Below are 19,569 nucleotides of genomic sequence, written 5' to 3'. Positions count from 1 at the left end.
AATCTTTCCAGATTTGCATTTATTATTATTCGCAACTTTCCCTAAAATCACCTAATGATTTTCCTTTTTTGAACTGGAAGAAGGCTACTTATATTCTGTGCCAGTTAACAGTCAATCAACTTTTTTATTGATATCAATTATAATGATTTGGTTATCGACCGTTATTAATAGATTATCAATGAGAATGTTGAGGAGCGGTCAAAAAATTTTAAGACAAATTTCTTTTATCCGACGTTTCGGTAAACTTGTAGATTTATTATGTTATATGTTTTATGTACACGTTTAACTACATCATCATGATCAACTCTAAAATTTATATTACCCTGAAGAAGGAATAAATTTGCCAGAACGTCAGCAAAAAAAAAATTGGTCAACACAAATTTCCATCAATGTAACTTTTTGGATAATTTGACTGTAAATTTAATAATATTTTTACATAAATATACTCAAATTTCTATTTCAATTTATTTTTGAAAACCCTAATAAAAATTTAAATTAGAAAGAAAGAATATAATTATAAATGTATAAAAATAAATCATGTTGAAAAAACAAATAAAAATGTGCGCATACAAAAAAGACCGTTAAATCATCGATATGTTAGAGTAGCAATCGATTAGTGTACAACAGAATTTTGTCTACCGGGTTTATAGATGGAACAAGACTTTAGTCATGCCACAGCATCCGTTCGTTTGGGTACTCTTGTGGTGTTCAGTGGCTGAATCTTTGTATAAAAACGTACTTAACGTAAGTATTATATATTCATAATATGTGTTGATAAATATTATCTTAATTTTGTCTACAAGTGCAATTTTTCAAATAATCGAAATTTAACAAAATTTCTTTTTCTTTTTTTTTTTTGTACAATTTTGGTGACATATAATTAAATTTGTTTGGATTTTGCTCAAAAATTTGGTGTTAAGTAAACTAACTTTCTGGAGGTTAAATTTAATTTATCTTCCAGTTTTGAAAATTATAGATTGTAAATTCTCTTATAGATTGTTCTCTCTGAAAATTTAAAAAACAGTTATTGTACTAATAGTGGCAAAAACTACGGGAATAAGGATTATAGGAAATATTTTGTTTTTAAAATGTATAAAATAAATATGATATTCTTAGTTTTCATAAGACTTACTTTATCAGATTATCGATTTCGAAAAAAAAACAATAACGAGGGATGATGGAGGGTATTAGCTCGGTGATAAGTGCATACTGGATCCCAACGCAGAGTTCTTGAGTTCGAATCCAGCTGCTCGCCATTAAATTTTCTCTCCCTAGAAGCTTCTACCAGCTCACTATCTAGGGAATTCAGCGTTGTTTGTACTGAGAGAACACTGTCTGGAGGCTGGTAGTGCACTGGAAAAAGCTGAAGAGTTTTAACGCACCTTAAAATTAAAGATAAAAAGTAGGGAGGGCACAGTTTTTATTTTTAAAAAAGTATTTAAAAAAAATCAAAATTCAAAGGAAGCTCAAACTTAATTCCGTTAATTTCTGCCTACATGCGCACTTCGCAACTATACCGAATTATTGTTTGGTTTTCTCGAAAACTTGTACATCATTAAACGCAAAAATTTTAACTTTTGTTTCACTATTATTTGAAACATATCTGTAAAAATCTTCTTTTTTTTTTTTGGAGGGGGCTCTGTTTAAAGTGTACCTCATGGACGGTGCACAACTTTGCTAACATATTAAAAAGCGAAGTTCTTAAAAGTCAGGTTAAACTGCTAAATAAGAATGAATAAATCTATTTAACGGAGGTGCGAATTTTCAGAGGTGCCTTCATAGATGAAAGTTTTCAGTATTTTTTTGTTGTTAACTCGATGAGCTAAATGAATAGATATAAATCTAAAGCTACATATTACACGTGTACCCAGTTAATATTCATTAAAACTGTGGAGACAAGTTTAAAGTGCTGGCAGTTAAGGATCAACAAAATATTCACATATACACGCAGTAGTTGCTAAGATACTAATTGTACGTTTGATTAAAAATTGTCACTTATTAATCACAATAAAAGAAATATGTGTTATGTTTCTCAAGAGTTTTATTAACTAATGTAAATATAGAATATAACTATTCTATTTGTTAAAGACTGAGCAATAGTGCTTCAAGTATTCACATGTTCTGCAGAGATCGAAATTGCTTGATTGATATATAGCCCCCAGTAGATGAACAATCAGTCGCCAATAGTATTACCAGAGAGAAAGAATAAAAAGAAAGTAGATTGTCCGGCAATGATACGACAATCAATGAATTTACTACTGTAAATAATAATTGTTTTAATGAATTTCTTGGTTAATTAAATAATAATAAAATCTTAATCTTTTAATCTAATGTAATATCTTAATAAAATCTAAAATTTTTTTATCTGAATTGGATAAATAAGACAATCATTTAAAACATGACGGGAACAGAACTTGTAAACTAATGGAAGACTAAACATACAGTGTTGTTTGTAGATGTGTATTTCAGTTAACAAATACTACTACAAATACTGAATACTACTACTACAAATATCGTACGACAGACTCCAGTCATCAGTCAACAATGCGCGCACAACACTAAAAACAAGTAAGAATAAAGCGGACTATTTCTGAGTAAACAAAAATAAAGCTCTATCGGAAGAGGCTGGCAAAAAGTAGAGGGTGTCGCGGGTCAAGGCTCCCGGGCGCCGAAATATTTGTTGGTGTTGTTTAGAAAAGTCAAAAAAAGAAGTTCTTTAATTAGTTTTACAAAGTTAATTCTTTAAAAATACATCATAAAAAAAAGTAGATTTTTCTGTTTAGGACAAAAATTAAGGTTATTACCGCAAGTTAACAAATAATTAAACGTAATGATTACTACAAAGCATGCATTGCTTAAGTAAATCTGGAACAAACAATCACACGACTTGCTACATTCAACTTCAAAAATTTCAATTCAACTTATAATAAACTTATTACATTAATTTTATAACGTTATTTAGTTGAAAACCTGTACAATACTCTGAAACGAAATTTTACTGAAAAGCCCATTTCTAGAAGCTTCCCTGACAAAAAAAAAATTCAAATTAAAGTTATGGAAATAAAAACGTGGCATTTTTACCCAATTTCAAGAGATTCTTTGGGGCGTTTTTTTGGGAAAATCATCTGTAGTATTCAGTAGAACCTTACTTCGTTAGAGGGATTTTTCTAGCTAGTTCGTCAGGTGCCTTGAAGTACCCACAAGAAATACTAACTTTTGGCTTCCTGCGAATTATTTTCTGAACTGGTGTTCACAGGGATAAACCATTTTTCTAACAACTACTTTTTCGGACTCAGCGAATCTCCCATCGAATATTTCCAGTGAAAATGTGACACGATCACAATACAATCCATGCAAGTATTAGACGAAATTAACTAATGAATGTATTAAAGTGGATCAAGACACTCAAACCATAAACAATAGATTTTAAATATTCAAAGACAGTCCAAAGAAAAGTACTGCATTAAAACTGAGATACTTATCTTGTTTGAGTGAGTAATGATGCTCAGGGTACAAAATTGTATTTACTATTGACAAATTGATGGCTTTTCACAAGTCTACGGTTGTAGAAGATGTAATGACTTTTATTTCACTTTACAGTAGATAATGTACAGACATCTGAAACAAAATGATGTATAAAATGAGTTATTTGCGAACAAATAAATTGCCTTTTATTCAGACGATGATGTAAGTTAATGATTATGACGGCGTATAAGTCGTGAAATCTCACATTTGCAGATATTGTAACCCATAAACTTGCTGTAAACGCGTAATTTAGTGGAGTAAGTCATGCTTAAAATCCGTTAAAAATGTCTGCAATCTTGATCCAAGTCATTAGTTAGTTTAAAAATATTTTTTAATTTTCTCTTAATGTTGACTTTTCTTTAAGAAATGTAAGAGTACTGTGCTACCATCAGTGCTCTGTTCCTTAAGTATCTGTTTGTAGGTACCCTTCTTTCATGTTGTTTGTTCCGATTACCGAACGAAATAGCTACTGGTACTACTAGTACCAGCATTCGTCCGCAAAGTTTAACATTATTAACAGATTTTAAGAAAACGTTTACATAATATTTGATTGTGTAACTCCTCAAACTCGTGAAAGGGTTCACTTTTATGGAACTATTTTCAAAAAATTGCCCAAAATCTATCTAGATTTTCATCAAATTTGGAATATTTCTTACTTGATTAATTTTTAATATTTTATGACAGGCTTATTATGACAGCAATGACGCTTTGGAGGTTTGTACAAACCACTTTCTACCCCCATGTGCCAACCTAAATCAATTTCTCAGAAAAATATTTCAAATAAGCCTTATAAAACTATTATGCATCATAATTTAAGTTTAAAGAAAATCGTAGCAGACGTTTTCGAAAAATCTCACGAAGCTGAAACATCGATTAGGAAATGTAGTAATACCAGTAGACAGATTTTACTGAAATCCAACTGAGGCCCCCGAGCGAAATATAAAAATTTAACTTGGGATGATTTTTAGTTTTTGATTTACAGTGAAGCTTACGCGTGAGTCCAATTTTTGATGATCTAAAAACGGACATTTCCGAGATAACTCAAAGTCGTAAAACGATTCCAATTATTTCAACTTGGAAGAAGTAAGGGAAAGTAAAAAAGTGCCCTAAAAAAAATTAAAATTTCACAAAATAAACAATTTTATAAGATATACATGTACAAGTTTAGATTAGTACAATGTGATTATAAGCAGAACTAGAAAGAAGATTAACTTGCTCGGAAAAAGGTGAGTCATACGTCTGGCAAGTTGACCGATAGTAAAAACAAGTTCCTTTCAGATTCACTCTTTTCCTAGTATTTATTTGCTCCATTGGCTGCTATTTAGTCGCTTCTTTGTCGCTTTACAAATTATTAAATTAATATAAAACTAATGGAAATCTTTTATATAAAAATAAATAAAATGAATGTTTAAAAACGGAAAAATTAAATGACATCACCTTTTTCGTCGCAAATAAAAAATATTAAACAAAGTTTACAAATATTATAAAAGATCCAGTTAACAATTCCTTTTGTTTCATAACCATAATAATAATTTCAACGTTCACATCGTATCTGAAAAAAGCTTCCTAGTCGATTACTGAAGCTCTACTACCCCTTTAGAACTATTAGAACATTTTCCTCTCACTTATTGTCTGTTCTGATTCAAGGTGTCAACCGAAATCGGTCAACAGCTGGTCAACGATTTTTCTGCAACTTCTTACATTTAAGCACACCTAAGTTGAAATATCTTTGATTTGGAATTTTTTTTTAAGTAAAAATATCCAATTGATATTAAAAGCATTGGTGGAATTCTCAATTTCTGCAAAACAGTTCCAACAGAAGTGCTGTTCAAAAATTAGAAATTAGAAACTAGAACTTCTTTCATTAGAATCATTTTGCGAGGTACACATGTAGGTTTAACTCAAAATAATATCTCTGTTTTCCAGTCGACCAGGGTCGCTGCCCTGTAGCAGGCATGTATTTATAAAAGCCCGCACCAGTAACATTCATTTGCTACCTGATCTGTTATTAATGGAAGGCCCACTACACCATCTAATTGGGAAAGACAACTGAACGACATCATTATCATAAAAGAAATTTGTCACATAAATTATTGCAGTACCAGAAAGTTTGTGCGTGTGCAACAGATTGTTTTACGAGACCACTTTATTGGCAAAATCGATATAACGAGATCTCGCCGTCTATTTAGAACAAATACTGACTATTTATAGTAATTCCCATTTCTCCAGCCGTAAACGAGCGTAAGAAAGAAAATTAGTAATACTAGCCATTTAAAATTCTAAAGTTCTCCGAAATACAATATTAATCTTCCAACTTATTCTTCCTCCGCTTATATTCATATTCTTAAATATTTATTATATTTTCAAAATGTTTGACATAAAAAAAATATTTCTAACAATAGGTTAGCAATGAACGTAATTTTTAGTTGGTTTGATTCAACAATACAAAAACGATTGTTTAGATGAGTTTTAGTAAATAATCAAAATGTAAATGTAACAGCAATAACTCTCTCAGAATTAAAATCAGTATCAATAGAAGACAAAAAAAATAATGATATTGATAAGATAAAAGACCAAAATTGGAATCGCATAAAAAGTTGTTTTAAAACAGAATTACATACTGAGAAAACAAAAAAGTTATCTCTGCTTTAAATAAACTTACTGCGCTTAAAAAAAACTAGCTAGTTTTCCAACGTTAATTATATCCAAAAAATATATGACAATCTATATAATTATAGAAGTTAAAAGTTGTCTGTCAAATTGTATAAATAATTATGGATCCCAGGGTGAGTAGGTTTGACAAGGTATGTTCAAAAATAGGAGCGACTGCCTTTATTTGTATATTCTTGTTACGAAAAAAAAAGAAAAGAAAAGGGAGTAGTTGTTTTAGTCCAAAAGTCTAATTAAATAACTCTATGCAACCTATTATTAAATGACGATATTATTAATTATCGTTAGATAAACGAAATTTTGAACAGTCGACTGTTAGCCACTCCCCATTGTCCACTGCTTTGCTCAACAGATCTTTGTCAGACACATTTTATTCAAACAATTGAAACAATCTATCAGAAAGAACCGCTCCCTTCCGTTCATTGCCTCGCCTTGTTCAATATAAATTATCTGTAAAAAAAAAAAGAAAAAAAAAAAGCTGACTTCATAGCAATAACCTGATTTGTTCAGGGCAGATCAGCATACTTGTGAGCGAATGAATTAATTGAAACGAAATTTGATTCAACTGCAAATAGTTAGCATTTAAATTATCGTTTGTTTTTTTGTATTTGGAATTTCTGAGGATAATTCGGTATAACGAAATGAACATACAACTTTCACAGGTCTATATTTTTATGTTTTTAGTTTAAGGAGCATCAATATCTGAAGCCATTAGTGCCCGGAGCTTTTGTCAGTGCATTGCCGACTCCCGGATAGTGATTTCTCGTTACAGACAACGTCCTTCACCGGATAGTGAGCTATAGGGAGCTCCTAGGCCAGCAGTTGGATTTGAACCCAACTCCGCATTGAAATCCAGTACGCTAATCAATGAAGTAATCCCCTCTTTACGGTTTTGTAATATTCTTATCTCAGTGTTCAGAAAAATCATCTAAGATAAGTTAACAATTATTTTGAATTCTTTCTTCTGAATGGTACTGTACAGATAACTCCTACTAAATCAAATTTAGTTCGGTCAGTGTCCAGAAGGCAAGGAGGATGTATTAGAAGACGAACCGGTAACACACGAAGTAACTCTACCAAACTAATAAATATTAAAAAAATCTGATTTGGTTACTGCGTTGCCAATTTACTGATACTATTTTTTTGTTTATTTGAATTTTAATATTTATTAAACGTATTTAAAAACGTTCAATTTTATAAAATTGATTGTGATGAAATGCATTCTTTTGTGTGTAAAGAAGTAAATAAAATTTAATATTCAAGTGCCTAGGGATCGGTTACAGCTGTTTCCTCCGGGGTTGATGGTGATGTTTCTTGCTATAATCCCCATCACTAGATTAAACAGTGTAGGCGGTAACGGGTCCTCTTGACAGACGGAGTTCATTATTAGCTACAGCGAATTTTTTAGATCTGAAGCTTTGACAAACTTTTTCGCGTTTGCAACGTCATAATTTTCAGATTAATTAACTTTACCTTATTATCTCGAATTGTTTATGTCGGCATTCACTGTCATATCTCAGTTATCTATTACTGTTCTTTTGGGGAGCGCATTCGTCTTAGGCCATTAGTGCAATTACTTCTACAGTAATTCTCTGTGTTTTTAACGTTTGATTTACAATACTGACTATGTTATGCGCATTTCTCCATTGCCTCAAAAGCACCGCTGAATGAGGATTTTATATTAAAAACATCAGAAAATTGACCATACCAACAAAATAATTACCTGGAGGAAGTTATTCGAACATAATTAATTGTGATAATGACATACAAAATACTTAATTAATATGAATAGTGGACTTAGTGGATTACTTGTTAATTATGTGAACGAAGTTTGGTATCAATTCGTAGATGGTAGTTCCTAAAATTGCTTCTTTTGATTTAACATATTTAACTTTATACTGGATTTAATAGTTTGTAATAATTAGAATGTTTCTGAGGAATAGTTCCGAGTGGACAGTATCAGGTAGTCACCCTGAATATGAATCGTGCAATGCACCCTCGTCAAGTTAGCCTGTTCAAATGAACGAGTTTTTCTAGAATATTCAAAGCCATTGGGTTATAACGTTATCGCACGCTGAACTAAACAGATGGTGACTGAATCTAATCAGGTACTACTCTAATTCCTTTTTCGGTTGTAGCCCATACTGGAAAGATTAAATAAAAAATTCGTTTCAGCAACAATATTTTTCATCTCTTACAGCAAGCTTAGAATTTATCTAAAAATACATAAAATTATATCTATAGCACGTACAATATATTTGAAAGAGATGTTCTTCATTCTTTCTATAATTCTATGAAAATATGAAATCATAATTATTTCAATGGCCAAATAATCTTAGAATATTAGCATTACAGCATACTCTCTACTAAGCTATAAATATCTCTATTTATTAATTCGTTCCATTATTTATTCACATTATACTTTATTTATAGCTAATAAAGAATAAATTGTTGGCTAGAAACATTCAATTAGTGAAATGAATCTTAGGAGATCATATCTGTTTTAGAAGAGGTTTATTTTTTTTCTTTACTTCTTTTTATTTTTTTGGATCTTTATTAATCACTACAACGGCACGTCCAGTAACTTATTTAATGCCAGCTATTTGCTAGTCGGCTAGTCGCATGTGTTTTAGATCGCTGAACCGGGAAATTCATATTGGCTCCACACCCACTGTTTTGTTTAACTTTTTTTTGATAGACATTTAGATCAGACCAAAAAAAAATATATATATTTATAAATTCGATAAATTATTTTTAAACTGCATACAATTATTTTGGTAATAGGACAGGTATTTCACAATAAAAGTTAAATTTTATTCAATTAGCCCATTAAATAATCAGTAGTAAGATTTCAGAAGTGAATTGAATTTCTTTTGTTAGTGAGTTTTTAAATTCGCTAAATGTGAAAGTCAATTGTTAATGAACTTTTACATGACGTTCATTTTTTGGAGAGCCAAGGGAGTCTTCAACACTTTGGAAGGATCAAGGAGAATGCCACTTACCTATGTCGATCGGCATCCTCCAAAGGATTGTACTTCAGAGTTGTCCTGATTTTTCGAAGCACTTTCTCCTATTGTAAAATGAAAATTCAGCTCAAGATACTTCCCCCCCCCCAAAAAAAATTACACTAATAGCTTTCTTAAAACGTCTTTTTAAGCAATTAGATTTTATATGTAATAAGAAAAAAATTTCGAAATTGAATGTCTTTGGTTAAGTGAGTGTTGGAAACACCCTTAGTATAAAAGTATATTTTGGGTGTAATGACTTTTAGTAGTCAAGTCACACACTCTAGAAACAATGTATGTTGTTCCTGTTCCATAACATTTTTGCAATTTTATTTTAATAGGCATTCTACTTTCATAGAACTTGTATCTTCCAAAACCTCTTGAATTAAAAAAAAAGTGTTTGACGATTTTCTTACCACAGTTCTCAAGGTTTTAAATAATTTTCTTCAAATTTTCCTAGAAATGTGAAGGATATAAAACTTTCAGGATTATGCATTCTATGAGCAAAGTGTAGAGAAAATCATTAGAGCAAATCAAAACAGGGAAAAATACATTCTGTGAGGTGCTTCTACCAGTTTCTTTAAGCTCGAGGTTTCTGTAAAACATTTAATCCTTAATAATAGTTCACAAGTGATAAAACTATGCATAACCCCAAAATGGTACTTCAGAGGAAAGCGACCTCACTTCCCTATTTTAGAAGGAGACTTAATTGAATTTTTCTAGAAAAATTTGTTTAAATAAAAGTTGTCGACCTACCTACATGTGCACAAACGTGGGCGTCAACTTCAATGAAAATCGTCAGTAAAGAAAATCACAGAAAAGAGAAAAATCGTCCCTGTACACACACCGTCGATGCAAATTTATCTGTAAAATAAGTAACTGATAACTTATGAGAAATTATAAATTTTGAGCTTTCTTATATGTTTTATAAAAACCCTTTTTTGGTGTCAGGAATCCTCAAAAGAATATCTCCGGTGAAATAAGACATAATCATAATAGTTTCTCCAATTGTAGTTTAGTAGTAAGAAAATTAGTAGAAGTTAAATAAAGGTACATTATCATTTAGTTGAAACAATGAAATCTTTTTCCCAATCCAGTAAAATAAAAGTTCAGAGAATAGAAATCGAAAGGAAAGAAATATATTTCTGTGACAGAATGAATGAGTAACCAACCATTAACGATAAGAAGCACGAATGTTGCCTCTTAAAAGAAATGCCTTGGTAGGCGCACTTGGACGTGATTCACATAAAAATAAAGCAGCAAACACTTTTGTCAAACATGCTAAAGTCTGATTTTTTTTCTACTAGAAACAAGTACCGCTTTTGTGTAGCCAAGTAATCTATTATTAAGCTTCAAATAATCGAGAAATTATTTCATTTATATTTACTTAGTTTATATTTATTTAGTTATATCTAATTTATTCTCTAATTAATACAAACATTTAAATTTAATGAATGTTAATGGGAGAAAGGCCGAATTTAAGTAGTTGTACATCTTCCTTCTTTGGTACTAGTATATCATAAGATGAAGTATCCTGAAGAAATGGCTAGCTTATATAGAAGGAAACACAGATGTTTTTCTCTAGAAATGTTCGTCGCCAAGAAAAGAAAGAAAAAAAAATTCTTGGGTAATCTAGCTAACTATTGACGAAAGGCTTACTGCAAAGAGAACGTATTGCTCACAGCACATCGCAATTCTACTTCCAGTGAAGTATAAGCAATCAATAAAATCAATCTTTAGACACTTGGGCAAAATAAATATAATCTACATATTTTTAACTTGCTATTTTATAAACTGTTGCTGCTCTGTGTTGTGCTTTGCGTCAGTCAATATGTAAGCGGAAAAATAAAATAAGTCCTGAGACTGCCTGGTCTGTTTTTTACGAGCTTGTCTGATGCATCTTACATACCACCTCCCTCTGTTACCATGAATACAACTTGTGAACTTGAGATCTCCTTATTAGGAGTTAATTATATAAATATATATGGTGACCTTACTTTTTCAAAAATATTCTACATTCAGACTGTTTAAAAGTATACGAAAAAAAAAGGCAAAATGAACATGAGAGTTATGCTTGACTTCAGTAAAATATTACTTTCTTTTATCATTGTAACAAGGGGCAATGTTGCGAATGAAATTTTGTTTCAAAATGTGTCAAATTTTTTTAAATCGAGTTTTGTCCAGAATACTCGCTTTTTAAGTCCCTTGAGACGAAAAAAGTGGTTTTTATAAAATAATGATCGTGATTAAACAAAATATCTCTGAAACTAAAAACAGCATAGAGCTGAAACTTTCGGTCAGGTAACGACTGATAAAACCCCGACTTGACTTAGCTATTATAATCTCTCCAGAGGAAAAACCACTTTATTGAATGGATTTTTTGAGTTCTTTGAGATTTTCTTGTAAAAAGCTGATTACTCAGATAATTTTCTTTACCACCTGCGCATGTGCAGAACTATAGCATTATTGAACATTTTCTTAAAAATGTCGATTAAAAGCACTTTTGGAGAAAGGAATGAATTGGTTTCTCTCTAAAAACCCAATTTTCGCGTTCTTTCATGTTAAACATCTTAACTAAAATTAGATCAGGTAATTCCAGCCCTAATGAAATTGGCGTTACTGGAAATGCACCTTTCTTGCTAAGTCCAAAATAAGATAGTATTTACTGTTTGGCCTATTTTTTTAAAAAAATTTGTAATCACTAAACTGCCCATAGATTTTGTTTTAAAACTTTTCCTCAGGAAAATTCTCTTTAGAGGTATACTGAGCGGCCGTTTGCCATTTCACTCTGTATGAAGGTCACCTTTAAAAGTTTTTTTTTATTGTAGCAAACCAACTAAATAACATTTAGTCAACTTAGGAATATTATTAAGAGTATGGTGTATATTTAGTCACACCAGATTTTTTATTTTATTTTTAAACAGGAAATAATTTAGTCTTTCATAATCAAACTACAATAAAAATAATGTAGACATGTGCATGATTTTATCAATGGTGTCTTACTTACAGAATGTGAGATAAAGTCCAAATTAAGATGCCACTTGTGTTGTTTTATCAATGACTCCAAGTATGGTACTTAGGCTACAATTGTACATTATGATAACTTTATCTATTAAAAATACTCTTGATTTCATTCTTAGTGGACAACAACGAGTGAATACAAAATAATATTCTTAATGAATAATTCAATTAAACCAATAAAAATGAAAGAATGGATTGATTTAATTTTACAAATAAAATACATTTTTTTCAGAAACGCTTGTTCTCAAGTAAAAAAGTAGTTTCATCCACAACTGCCTCCCCCATAAAAGCATATTTATATTTTCTCTCTTACTCCTCGAGGATTTAGATTAAAAAGGGATCAGTTATTAAAACCAACTGTACTGAGACTTAAAACAACTATTTTGACACTGAGGAAAGAGTCAATGCGTGTTAAAGAACAGACGTCTAAAGAATATATATTAATTATTATGTGTAATTACTGTAAACGAGTGTGTGACATGAATTACAGTTTGCATATGGGGATGCTAAACCAAATAGTTACACACAGCAATTAACTCTGTAAAGCCCTACATGTATTGTGTGAGTGTTGAGTCTGTTAGTGTAAGTGTTGTTATGGTAGGCTAATTGCGGAGACACCAAGTTCCCTGAATGTTCTCAAAAGATGAAATATTGCGATCGTCAGACTTACTATTTTGAATTTTCACCGGAATTGCTCGATTTGAGGTCACTTGAGTCGCAAAAAAGGTAACTCAGGTTAGGGTTAGCGTGCTACATAATAGTTCATTCCACTAGCCTTTGCTGACTAGTCAAATGGTACATCTTCTAACGTTCTCGACGGTAAAGAACCGTAGGACTTGACTGGGAATAAACTGAGTGAACTCACTAATTAATTTTGCTTTATGTCCTTTTATAGACTCAGTAATCAGTATTCAGGTCCTGCTCCCTGAGCAGTATTTGTTTTACGAAAAGAGGAAAGTCTTCTAAACCCTGTGTGTTAGCTGTGTAAATTACTAGTTAGCGAAATTTACCTCTGGCACATGTTGCTGTAAAATGATGGACAGCGTGACTGTATTGAAAATACGGACAACTGTCCAAACCAGGCAATGCACTGTAAAAAGTCAGATGTTGATGCGCCATAAAATAAAAATAAAAAAGAAATAGCGACTTAATTTAGAGCTTTCAATACATATTTTTGAAATGTTTTTTAAGCACGCTGTCCTATTTTCAAAAGAGAGCAGCTAATTGTCGAGTGATTCGTAAAGTAGGCGATCATAAATCAAGTTGAGTACTACTCATAAATTTGATCCAAGCAATGTGATTCATCGATATTTATTCACTTTGCGGTAGTATGTGTGAGCACAAAGAGCACTAAAATTTATGTTTCTGTTTTCAATCATTTCGACCAGCAACTGTTAAGATTTCTAATTTGGATCTTTGCCAAATATACATCCCATATTCTTAAACGTTTATATTTTTCCATAAAAGTTAAGGATTATTCAATCGAAATATTTTATAGCGTCCGATGAGTATAAAGTATTTGTTTAATTATGAAATTCATCTATATTATCTTAGTTTGGCCCAAAGAGAAAGAGCATTTTATGTTTCGGTCGAACACCACTGTTTAAACGAAGTATAAATAGAGACTTAAACGATAAGACAAACATATATTAACTCCGTCCATCTGAAAGTTTTTATGTATATCTTGGTGATGTTTTGTTTGTAATCGAGAACATAGCCAAGTCGATTGAAGTGAAAATAAACAGCCTTCGCAAAACTATATCACTAATCAACAAACCGCACCGTTTTTCATATATGTATATTTTTTTTAACTATATTGACAATGTAGTATTATCTTTCTCTCGCTCCTAGTTAAAGGAGGAATTGCGATTTGTAACATTCAAAATTTAGATTTGTTTAATTCAAATTAAAAATATGAATTAAAAAAAAAAAAAAAATCAGATATCAAAAGAAATACGATAGCCACAAGTGCAATTTTTCTCTAACGAACTTTAAATTTCGAATCGTATTTCATTAACAGAGTAAAATTGACAAGTTTTAAAAGTTCCTTGAACAAGATTATCGGCCAGTAGTAAAGTAACAGTGTAAACCACACTGGACCAAACTTTTAAATTCTGAGGGGCGAGATCTAGGGAGTTCTCACATTTCAGAATTTCTCCAACTGTTCCTTCAGAAGGTTTTTCGAGATTTATTTTGTTTAAAAGCAATTTTAAAAATTCATCTTTCATTGGACTTGTTCGATCCTCGTAGGGTTGTGCGGCCCCCCGGCCTAGAATTTATCTTTTGGCACAGCATTGTCCGGTTGGCAGCACTGGAGAAGACAACGGAGAGGGGGCTCCAGCGTGTGCTTGGGAGCTCGAGCCAGTTGCCCTTGCTTGGGCTTCTCAGGAGAGTATACGCACATCAGTCTTGTCTGCAGTACAGCCATCTTTTGTCTTGTGGCACGTCGGCAGGCGCATGTATCTAGTGAGATTTTGTGCCTCTAAAGTCTACTCTGGTCATGACCATGATATATTATTTAGACTCTAGGACCTTGTATAATTTGTATCTTACTTGGTAAATATATAAAATTTTATTGTATTTGTCTCAATCATTTAAGGTATTCTGAGTGTCGGTGGCGTTCCCACCCTTCCCTTTCCTTTAGGAGTTTTATTTTATTTTTCCCCTCTAAGACTCTTAAGGACTAATGAATTTAATTTAACATGCTACAATTAGAATATCTGGTGTCAAGCTCTAAATATAATGAACAGATTTTATCATCAATCGTGTCCTAAATATTTTGTTTCTAAAAAAGAAGAAAAGAAGAATGATGTCATTCTAAGTGGGTCGCAACGGTCTTGTAAAATATGCTACATAATTTTTAAAGTTTATAAAGAAATAAAATAAATTATTATATATATATGCTGAAATATTATAAGTCCTTGTTTCAGAATCCAAAACTACAAATGGGAATTCAGAATAAAAGAAAGCACATATGCGTAAACTAAGGCAAAAAAAAAAAGAATTTTTATGACCCATGGTTAACAAATATACTGCGTTCAATACATCTAATGAGGTGATAATTGTTCTCTTGTGGTATTTCAGGCTTGCTAAAGGAGAGTTTGAGCGCAAACAATCATATCCCACAAATAAAATAGAACACAAAATAATTTTTTGGAAAATGTAGAGTCTGAGAGTCACTTTTGATTGGTAGAAGTCCAGGTCCAAGAAAGGAAGGAAGACTGACAAAAGAAAGCACTGCCTGACTTAAAGTCAGAACATAATTATTAGCCAGACAATTGCAACGAACCCCTTTATTTAGGAATATCTACTGTAAGAAAATTGTGAGAGCGTTTTAAGCGGCGGTTCAAGCTTTCTATTTCCCTTTCTGTAGAAGCTCTGATCGTTGAATATAAATTTTCACGGAAATCTACTGCTGTTGGGATCACCTACGTCCGCAGAAATGGTTTAGTTAAGATATTATTCTTAACTTAAAACGAAGAATGTATTATGTTCAAATTCAATTCTTACCTTAGTTGAGTACAACAGCTTGGGCTAAGCAAACTTATCCAACTCCAACTTATCTCTCACACACTCTCACCATAGATCCTTCAGGTTGCGGGTATTAGGCTGCATGATGTGTGATTCCCTCTTCATCTACTTATAAACAATTTGATACAAGTGTGTGATCGAATTGAGCAAAATAATTCTTAAAAGAAAAAAAAATTACTAATTTAACATGGCTTCTTCAGACTTGGGAAGAAAATAATATTGAAATTATCCAATTTTTCTTCAGTCTCGGAATCTGTTCAGAAACTAGTATAGAAATAAATTGATTAGCTTATCTTTATTAGATCCCATGGTAATCTATAAATAAAATGGCATTTTGATTGAAACACTTTTCCAGTCTTTTTCCTGACATTCCGTCATAAACTATTTTTAATATCATAAAATACTTTTCTCGCTGGAAATATTTTGGATCCAAGGCGTAATTTAACATCAATGTACCTCTATTTTATAAGACTCGATATGTCGCAAGTGCACCAAAGTCGTCACATGGCTTAGTCATCAGCGAACTCAAAACTATCCAAAAAAAGCAAACTCAAGCCTAATTTCCTTTTACAGCTGTTAGGACATAATAAAACTCGGTATCGAATACGTTTTATCAAGAGTTTCCAATAGTTAAAATGTTTTTAAATTACAGGGAGATTGTCCTGCGCTGAATGGAGAGATTAGTAAAAATGCTTGTTTGGCTGAGACATGTACCAGCGACTTAGATTGTGGGACAAAAGCAATGTGCTGCAGCAATGGATGTGTCCTTACTTGTATAGAAGTGGATCCACCGAAAGGTGTTTTTCGGTATCATGCTAAAGTATCTGTTAAATTTATTGCTTTTGAAATAATAATAATCAAAAAGTTATTCCTTTTTGAAGCATTTGATTGGACTGAAGAGAGAGCCGAACTGAGAACAGCTGGTAGGTTAACCATTTCTCAATAAGCCATTTGAGGAAGTTTTTTTAATATAAAAAAAAAACCTCTTCGTGGTTTTCCTACAACGCTGGCCGAGATATTCACATAATCTTCATATTAGGTATTTATGAGGCTTGGAGTATTCAAACTGAAACTTTTGGTGGGTGCCATATGACTTCTGAACAATTCGATCGAATTAAAAATCTAGTGGAAACTGATCACCTTAAGAATTGGTAAGAACTGATATATGCAAAACAGTTTGTGCTTTTTTTCGTTATTGCTTTAAGTATTCTATTACAGATTAATGCTGTTTGTCCAATGTATTTTCAATGGATAGATTGCCTCTCTGAAGTGCGATGGGTGTCTTCTATTGACTTAAAACTTCTTGAGCCAACATATTTCTGTACATTTAGGTGTAGGTGGTGTTCAGAGAATTGCGAACCTGGTAAATAGGATTAATTTTCAAAAATTTGTATTTCGTTTCCTTCAGTTTCCCCATAACCAAAGCACGTTTGAGAGTAGGTGCATTGTTCTGATTTTTTAAAAATTCTTTTCCATTCTACTCTTTTTTAATCCAATTGTCTTTTAGAATTTATTCTTGTGGGACAAGAAAACTTGAGTAAAACTTGAGTTGTCTCTTGAATCTTCGCAAGATCTTCAATAAAAAGGAACCCTTGTCCATTCTGAACACAGGCTACGTTCCTTCCGATATATGAAATCGCCTTCGCCTTTTATAGTGCAGAGCCACTGTATTCCACATGATGCAATGACTGATTCGTTTTTGACGTGTAATGATGGAATTACGTCTCATATACAGCAACAAATCTGCGTACAAAATCAGATTTATTATTGTTAAAACAGCTGCGAAAAGAAGATTTACCTTTTTTTTTATTGCATTTAAAAAATGCGGAATTGATTTACAAAGATTTTTTCATATTGAATTCTTGAAGCAATAGTCCGTCCGTCTTCTGATATAAGTTGCCTATGTTGCAGTATTGAGGCCGTCCTTTACGTGGATTTTCTTTAAGAGAAGTAGGACCAAATTTACATTCTAACGCCCATTTCTCTTTTGAAAGTAAAGAAGCAGACATGTTAAGTTGAATTTCAGTTGACCAAACCGACCAAATAAAGGATCTAATGGCTGCACGATACCTACATCATCTACATAAAAGTTTATATTTAAAAAACCGTAAAAGAAAACCATTATTAGATAATCAAGTTGTCTTTTGACATAATTTACCGCTTTCTGTGTAGCAGTAAATACAATTTTCAAGAATGCAACGCTATCTCTTAGCACGGCCGAGAACTTTTCACCAGGTTTAGTAATTTAGGAATAAAACTGCAAATATGGAAATTCTCATGAACAAATAATAACACAACCGATCTGGCTTCAATAATTTTATTTTCTCAAGCTATCAAACCGTTGGCTGACACACGAGTTGCAATATAAACAATCAAAACGTGACTTTAAAATTATTAACTATCAAATCAGAAAATATTGAAGTGAAATATTAAATAATTTTTATTAAAAACTGACGAAAAAATGAATAAAATAAAGTAATTTTTTATTTTCATATTTTTCAGTTTCTGCAGAATAGGTGGATTTTACTGTCATGTTCCTCAGAGATGAATTTGTAGTGAAAAACTAGAAAATTATTTAAAATACTAAATTTTGATTGTACAATAATTTTACTGTTTTTTTTTTTTTTAAATAAATCAAATTTACTAAATAAACTTTTATTATTATTAAACCCTATCTATTTGGAGTTAAACAAAGAAACAAAAAGTCAAGTTCAGCGTTTCTCAGCCAGGGTTACAAGCGATTGTCTAGGAGTTGCGCTAGAACTACTAGTGTTAAAGGATGGCAACGGCTAATAAATAGCAAAGGCGGCAGATATCGTTTTCGCCTTCTGGCTATCTCCAGGAGTTGCGTTGATACAAACGTCAATTTTGTGGGAAGCTACAACTTTTCAGGCGGGCTTTACGTCCAGCTGCGAAATTAGGTGTCGTGGACGGAGGAAATAGGAACCGTACTTCACTATAAATTTTTCATAATAATCATTAGATAAAATCCAAAATAAAGACCGGGAATCGAACCCAGTACAATACATCGTAGAATTGCGGACCTCGCCTCTAACCGATCCGCTATCGTGGCGCTTAAATCTGCTTGATATTTGTGGGTTATAATAGTCGGGAATCACAATTTTTTAACAATACACAATATGGGCCCAAAAGTAATAAGGAAGGATCAACAACTTTTTCAAGCCTGCATCACGCAGCCCAGAAGAACTCAATTTTCAATAATACTGGCTGCCATCTGAAAAGGTTTCATATCCGGCTTATCCCTTGTCGAATTCTTACTTCTGTAATTGGAAGAGTTGCCATATGAAATATATTGCTACTTTTATCAATTCTTACAATTATAGGACAAAAAGGCTCAGAAACGCTGCCCATGGGCATCTGAATTAAAATTAATTCAGTGTAATGGTACAATTCTTGGAAAATGCATGCTTATCCCAACGATATTCTAGCGCATAAATCTATATTCACGCATTAGATTTCTATTTAATTTCAAAGTTTTCTGAACGAAACTTTTATTCTTACACCTGATATCTTACATCTGAAAAGATTCTGATCGTGAGCAGCTAATTTGAAATTCATGAAAATTAATTCATACGCATTAATTAGGATTCAATAAAGTAATATGTACTTACTAAGTGCCAAAGGTAAACTCTTGGTAATTAAATAACGTCCAAGGTAAGTCTCATGAAGCGAATGAAACATCTATATTTCCTGTAAAAACCAAATAGAGTGGCCAATTCAACCACAACCACCTCTGCAGGCACTTCTAAACTTCTAATTCAAAGGCATGTGTATAACTCACTATTGATTTGATAAT

At 32.0% G+C, this 19,569-nt stretch overlaps 1 protein-coding gene across 2 annotated transcripts; it reads left to right on the top strand.

Annotated features, from left to right (window-relative positions):
• Positions 1–638: 638 nt before the first annotated feature.
• On the top strand, positions 639–18,398 carry LOC141448836 (uncharacterized). Of its 2 annotated transcripts, XM_074117569.1 has the most exons (5): positions 639–744; positions 16,405–16,549; positions 16,634–16,675; positions 16,792–16,903; positions 18,255–18,398. In XM_074117569.1, the coding sequence occupies exons 1-5, from the start codon at positions 670–672 to the stop codon at positions 18,298–18,300; spliced, it is 420 nt and encodes a 139-aa protein (XP_073973670.1). In that variant the 5' UTR covers positions 639–669; the 3' UTR covers positions 18,301–18,398. The 2 variants fall into 2 exon arrangements, with proteins under 2 accessions (XP_073973670.1, XP_073973668.1); XM_074117567.1 differs by having other exon boundaries at positions 16,405–16,675.
• Positions 18,399–19,569: the final 1,171 nt, after the last annotated feature.

This window comes from Rhodnius prolixus, unplaced genomic scaffold (assembly GCF_049639745.1).
Source record: "Rhodnius prolixus isolate KJV_2025 unplaced genomic scaffold, Rpr scaffold_2, whole genome shotgun sequence".
Classification (NCBI taxonomy): Eukaryota; Metazoa; Arthropoda; class Insecta; order Hemiptera; family Reduviidae; genus Rhodnius; species Rhodnius prolixus.
This window is presented reverse-complemented; position numbering and strand designations above follow the sequence as displayed.

Excerpts from the sequence above, each read along its gene's own strand:
- LOC141448836 (XM_074117567.1), top strand. The coding sequence starts at position 670 with ATGCCACAGCATCCGTTCGTTTGGGTACTCTTGTGGTGTTCAGTGGCT. Across the intron at positions 16,676-16,791 it reads AGCCGAACTGAGAACAGCTG|GTATTTATGAGGCTTGGAGT; the intron begins GTAGGTTAACCA and ends TCTTCATATTAG. Across the intron at positions 16,904-18,254 it reads ACTGATCACCTTAAGAATTG|TTTCTGCAGAATAGGTGGAT; the intron begins GTAAGAACTGAT and ends CATATTTTTCAG.